The sequence below is a fragment of the Leptodactylus fuscus genome, chromosome 5 (genome assembly GCF_031893055.1).
Source record: "Leptodactylus fuscus isolate aLepFus1 chromosome 5, aLepFus1.hap2, whole genome shotgun sequence".
Classification (NCBI taxonomy): domain Eukaryota; kingdom Metazoa; phylum Chordata; class Amphibia; order Anura; family Leptodactylidae; genus Leptodactylus; species Leptodactylus fuscus.
The window spans coordinates 17,130,307-17,136,477 of NC_134269.1; the positions used below are offsets into that span (position 1 = coordinate 17,130,307).

Here is a 6,171-nt window from a genome sequence, read left to right on the forward strand (position 1 = left end):
GCTGGTGTGGACGGCACAGTGTGGTGGCACAGTAGACACTCTGCCCAAAAAGGGCAGAGTGTCCCCCAGCCGGGATTCCAACATCTCCTGGGCCAGATTTCTTGAGATGAGGCCGTTGAAGCCTTGGGCATGCGGGTGGGTTGCGCTGTACTTTAGCATGAAATGAAAGGCTTGAGAGATGGGGAGTTGCTGGGAAGAGGCGCATGATGGCGCGGGCAAAAGGAGAAATGGCAGGAAAAGGTGAGGATGAGGGTGAACTCCCCAAAGTGTCAGAGGCAGATGTGGAGGTGTCCTGGCTGCTGGTCTGGACTTCAGCGCCAGCCCTGTCAACAGTGGGAGAGGCAGTGGCCGCCAGGCCAAACGACGATTATCCTGCGCTTGCTCTCACCCACTGAGCCCAGGGCTTGCCTTCCAAATGATGGCACCCGCAAGAGGTGGTGAGATTCCTCTCTGCAGATCTCCAACCCATCTTGGACTTGCAAATTGCACTAAATTTGTCATGTAACTGACATGTATATGATGAGTCTATCCATTGTCTGTTCATTTTGGTGAAAGTCAGCCTGTCAGCTGACAGACAGCTGTGCTTGTCAGTGATGATGCCACCGGCTGCTTGTACCCCCAGTTTTTGCTGCTTAGCTTGTCTCCACATCCACACTGCTTTTGCCCCTACACATCACCCCTATCCATGCCTGTGCCTCTAGCCATAAGTCTGCCACCCATGGAAACTCATGGTGCAGAAAGTGAGGGAGCTGACTCTGAGGAACCCTTGGGTTTTGTAGCTGGTACTCCATCAAAGGTCTCTGCTGCTCACACACCCTGCTGAACATACGGTATCTAGGGTTAGAGCGTGTGGTGACCTCGCACAACAGTAGGTGCTTCAGGCAGATGTAGGCCTTGCTGGAGTGTATTGCGGCTAGCTCCAGGTACTGTAGACTTGGGAAAGTGGGTGTCCAAGTGCCGCACTTTCACCCTTAGCTCAGCTAATTTGGGGTATGTTTTTAAAAATCATTGCACCACTACATTGAACACGTGGGCCAGGCATGGAACGTGTTGGAGGCTGGCAAGCTCCAGAGCCCTCCAACAAGACAAAAAAGACTGGCCCCAGGGGAAGCGGGGATAAACAAATTGCCATCTCATCCAGGATGGCATCCCTGACCTCAGAGGCAGTGTGCTGTCCGTCTCCCAAGCTGATGAGCTTCAGCCCAGCCTGCTGACGTCTCCCCACACCAGTGTTGCAGCGTTTTCAGCTCGTAGCTGGGGTCAATCTAACAGCGGAGGAGGAGGAGGGTGGTGTTTCAGCCCTCCTCCCAGGAATGTTTTGTGGGGAGACAAGTCAGGAAAATTCTTGAAACAGGGGAGAGTTTTGCATCTTTGCCCTTGCTGCCTATGGACATCCCTTTGCCTCTAGCCACCATTTTCCCTGCTTAGCTTGCCTCCACATCCACACTGCTTTTGCCCCTAGACATCACCCCAGTCCATGCCTTAGCTTGTACCCCCAGTTTTTCCTGCTTAGCTTGCCTCCACATCCACACTGCTTTTGCCCCTAGACATCACCCCAGTCCATGCCTTAGCTTGTACCCCCAGTTTTTCCTGCTTAGCTTGCCTCCACATCCACACTGCTTTTGCCCCTAGACATCACCCCAGTCCATGCCTTAGCTTGTACCCCCAGTTTTTCCTGCTTAGCTTGCCTCCACATCCACACTGCTTTTGCCCCTAGACATCATCCCTATCCATGCCTCTGCCCCTAGCCATAACTCTGCCACCCCTGGAAACTCATGGTGCAGAAACTTTGGGAGCTGACTTTGAGGAACCCTTGGGTTTTGTAGATGGAACTCCATCAAAGGTCTGTGCAGCTCACACACCCTGCTCAAGATATGGTATTGTAGGGTTCCAGCGTGTGTGAATGACGGACAACAGCCTGTGTTTGGACAGATGTAGGCCTTGCTAGAGTGTTTTTAGGCTAGCAGCGACTCCTGTGCACTTGCAAAAGTGGGCGCACAAGCGCCGCATTTTCAACAGTAGCTTCGGTACATTTGGGTATGTTTTCAAAAAACTTTGCACCACTAGGTTAGACGTGGGCCAAACATGGAACGTGTTGGAGGCTGGCAAGCTCCAGAGCCGCTACCAGGTTCCAGCCATTATCACAGGTGTAAAAATGCCAGGCCCCAGGTGTAGCAGGGAAAAAAAAATGCCATCTCAGCCAGGATGGCATCCCTGACCTCGGAGGCACTGTGCTGTCTGTCCCCCAAGCTGATGAGCTTCAACACCGCCTGCTGACGTCTCCCCACACCAGTGTTTTAGCGTTTGCCGCTAGTAGCTGGGGTGGAGGTTGCAGCGTCGTAGGGTTTCAGTCTACTCCTGCCATGAATTTTGGCCTGGGAGAGGAGATAGGGTACCTCAGTTTGCACCCCGGGACCAGACTCCACCACATTCACCCTGCCTGTCCTTAAAGATAAGCAGCATCCCTGACCACAGGCGCTTGTCCAAGTGTCGGTGGTCAAGTGGACCTTGCAGCAAAGCGCGGAACTAAGGGCCCACCTGATGTTGAGTGACACGTGCTGGTGCAAGGCGGGGACGCCACACCGGGAGAAGTTGTGATGGCTAGGGACGGCATAGTGAGGTGCCACAGTTGCCATCAGGTCCGGGAAGGCGGGAGTTTCAACAAGCCGGAACGCCAACCTCTCCTGGGCCAGCAGTTTAGCGATGTTGGCGTTCTAGGCTTGCGTGGGTGGGTGGTTAGCGGTGTATTTCTGCCGGCGCTCCAATGTCTGAGAGATGGTGGGTTGTTGTAAAGAAGCGCCTGATGGTGCCTTTGATGGTGCAGGAGAAGGAGATAAGACAGAAACAGGGGAGGATGAGGGAGAAGTCAACAAAGTGGCGGAGGCAGATGAAGTGATGTCCTGGCTCGTCCTCTGGAGTGCATCGCCAGCACTGTGAGCAGAGGCAGTGGCATGAACGGCGGGCGACATTTGTCCTGCCGTTGCTGCCTGCCACTGATTCCATTGCTTGGATTCCAAATGACGGTGCATTGAAGTGGTGGACAGGTTGCTCTTCTCAGGGCCCCTACTCGATTTCGAGAGGCAAATTGTGTAGACGACACTATATCTGTCCTCGGCGCATTCCTTGAAAAAACTCTACACCTTCAAGAAAGGTGCCCTCTATGGGGGAGTTTTTCTGGGCTGGGTACAAAAGGGAACATCTTCGGACATTCCGGGTCTGGCCTGGCTTCGGCAAAGCAGCTGACCTCTGCCTCTGGACATGTCTCTGCCTCTAGCTACCCTTTTTGGTGCTGCACCTGCCTCAACATCCACACTACTTTCCCAGCTTGACATCCGCCTTGTCCAGGTGGGGTCGGTGTCCTCGTCGTCCACCACCTCCTCTTCCAACTCCTGTCTCGCCTCCTCCTCCTGCACAATGCGCATGTCAACTGGCTGCCCTGACAGCAACTGCGTCTCATCGTCGTCGATGAGGGTGGGTTGCTGGTCATCCGCCACCAAATCGACCGGAGATGGAGGAGACTCTAGTGTTTGAGCATCTGGACACAGATACTCGTCTGTTAGGTCCGTGGAATCGCGAAATGGAGGGGCAGGTTGCGGTACAGTCAAAGGAAGGGAGAACAGCTCTGGGGAGCAGGGACAGTTGGGGTTATTGTTCTGGGAAGATTGGGAATTTTGGGTGGAAGGAGGACAAGACTGTTGGGTAAGAGGAGGTAGAGGCTGACTGGCTGGTGGACAATGTGCTTTAAGCGTTATCCGACAGCCATTGCAAGACCTGTTCCTGGTTCTCGGGCCTACTAATCTTTGTACCATTCAGCCTAGTTAATGTGGAACTTTTGTGCAAAGTGCAGAACTTAGGGCCCGCCTGATGTTAAGGGACACACGTTGGTACAAGGCTCAACTCACCCTAAGTGCCAAAAACACTGCTGGTGCAAGGCTCTACTCATGCCAAGGGCCTCAATCTCTGCTGGTAGCTCAGCTTAAGGTCCTCTAACTTTGTTTGGAAGGGCTCATGTTAAGTGCTAGAAAAGTGAATTTTGGAAGGTCTTACCACATCACACACACACACACACACACACACACACACTCAAAATGACAGTTAAGGGTGAGGGCTTTTGGAATTCCCATTGCCTATTCCATTTGTGGTTGTCATGGGGAACGTGATTTAAAGGGGTGGTTGTTACTGTTTGTTGAGCTTAAATTGGGGTTTGTGTCCATCCATTTGGGGAGTAAAGAAGGTTTCCAGGTATTTTCCCACTTTGATAGAGGTTTTTTTGAATGTGGAAAGTGTGTAGTTGTTAGGCAGTGATGTTGGGGTAATAGAGGGTCTTTGGTGTGTTAGATGCCCCCAGACATGCTTCCCCTGCTGTCCCAGTGTCATTCCAGAGGTGTTGGCATCATTTCCTGGGGTGTCATAGTGGACTTGGTGACCCTCCAGACACGGATTTGGGTTTCCCCCTTAACGAGTATCTGTTCCCCATAGACTATAATGGGGTTCGAAACCCGTTCGAACACTCGAACAGTGAGCGGCTGTTCGAATCGAATTTCGAACCTCGAACATTTTAGTGTTCGCTCATCTCTAATGGTCACTGATGTCGGCTCAGACTCAGTCACAAATAACTATGCTAAAAGTGATAGGAGTTGGCAAATCGTCCAATGGCTAATAGTAGCCGTCCGCTATAAAACTTCCTGCCAAGGAATCTTAGACCAGTACAAGTCTAGAGCAGACTCTACCGGGCTTACCGTAAAAATACCGCATATTGTTTCTACATATCATTCAGTTGCACATAAAGGAACACTTTAGTCATTTTCTGAGACCTCCTGACATTGATGTCTTATGGATTTTAGATAATTGTTACGTGAAGCAACAGCTGGTTCCTGAAATAGATGCTGAATGGCGACTTGAGAAAGCATGTCAGACAGGAGTGGACTATGGTGAGGGGCACATACCGCCATACTGCCATTTTTTTGTTGGAGCAAATATGAGGGCACCAGGTGACCCATCCAATCTCATATTATTAAATGGGGGGTTTTATGTTTCTAGTGTACAAAGTGCACCTGGAAGAAATACAGAAGAAAGAAAACTATGACGTCTATGTGATGAAGATAACCAGTGCCCTCAAGGAAGGTAAATACAACCGTCCAGGTATAGGCCCCATCCTTCATTGGAAGGTGTCTGTGTAATATTGTTCCTAGAGTTCCTGCAGAGATGTTTGACTGTCGTCTTTGTCTTTGCTTTGATCCCGGACTGTAAACCCATATCTGAGTCTGTTCCAACTGCCCTGACCTGAGTCCGTTTACTGCATCTGAACCTGTTGTGCCTGCCCTGACCTCAGCTTGTCCTCTGACCATATCGCTGTCGTATTAGGTATAGAAGAATATATGGTGAATGAGCGGAGGAATTTTCTTAGTCATATAAATTGCCATCAAGCCTTACCTCTAAAACAAGGGAGCGATTACCTGATCTGGGGAGTGGACAAAGACCTATGGAAACTTCCATCTGGGTGAGTGATACGGACCAAAGCCGCAACACTGAGAAACCCCTTTATACTGGGCACACGTGGGAAGTATTCACAGTGGATTAGATGTCCCAAACTTATTGACAACCGATCTTTTGCAATATATTGAAATTTATAGAAATAAATTTCATCGTATAATATTACTAATTTTTTATTTCCTTTTGTAGCTACTCCTATATTATTGGGAAAGACACCTGGATCGAGTGGTGGCCGAATAATAGAGAATGTCAAAAACGAGAAAATCGAAGACTGTGTGATGACTTATTAGAAGTTCATGATGTTCTTGATATGATTGGATGTCTTGATTGAGAACACAGACCCTCCTCCTCCACTTCTTGCCGCTTTTGGTTCTTGGTACTGATTTGATTTTTTTTTTTTTTTTTTTTTTTTTTTAATGTAGATTGTGAGCCCCACATAGAGCTCACAATGTACATTTTTCCCTATCAGTATGTCTTTTTTTGGAATATGGGATGGAAATCCATGCAAACACGGGGAGAACATACAAACTCCTTGCAGATGGTTTTATGCCCTTGGCGGGATTTGAACACCAGGACTCCAGCGCTGCAAGGCTGCAGTGCTAACCACTGAGCCACCGTGTGGCCCCGATTTGATATTTTATATAGTGAATAAAGCGGTTACTTGTTACACTTTCGTTA

At 49.7% G+C, this 6,171-nt stretch overlaps 1 protein-coding gene across 1 annotated transcript in view; it reads left to right on the forward strand.

Annotated features, from left to right (window-relative positions):
- LOC142202394 (complement C3-like) overlaps positions 1 to 5,886 on the forward strand; it is a 104,342-nt gene extending 98,456 nt beyond the window's left edge. Inside the window, exons 38-41 of the mRNA XM_075272488.1 lie at positions 4,845 to 4,931; positions 5,041 to 5,124; positions 5,365 to 5,500; positions 5,683 to 5,886. Coding sequence (XP_075128589.1) covers positions 4,845 to 4,931; positions 5,041 to 5,124; positions 5,365 to 5,500; positions 5,683 to 5,824 — 449 coding nt within the window. The 3' untranslated portion in view covers positions 5,825 to 5,886. The remainder of the gene's footprint in view (positions 1 to 4,844; positions 4,932 to 5,040; positions 5,125 to 5,364; positions 5,501 to 5,682) is intronic.
- The last annotated feature ends 285 nt before the right edge of the window (positions 5,887 to 6,171 follow it).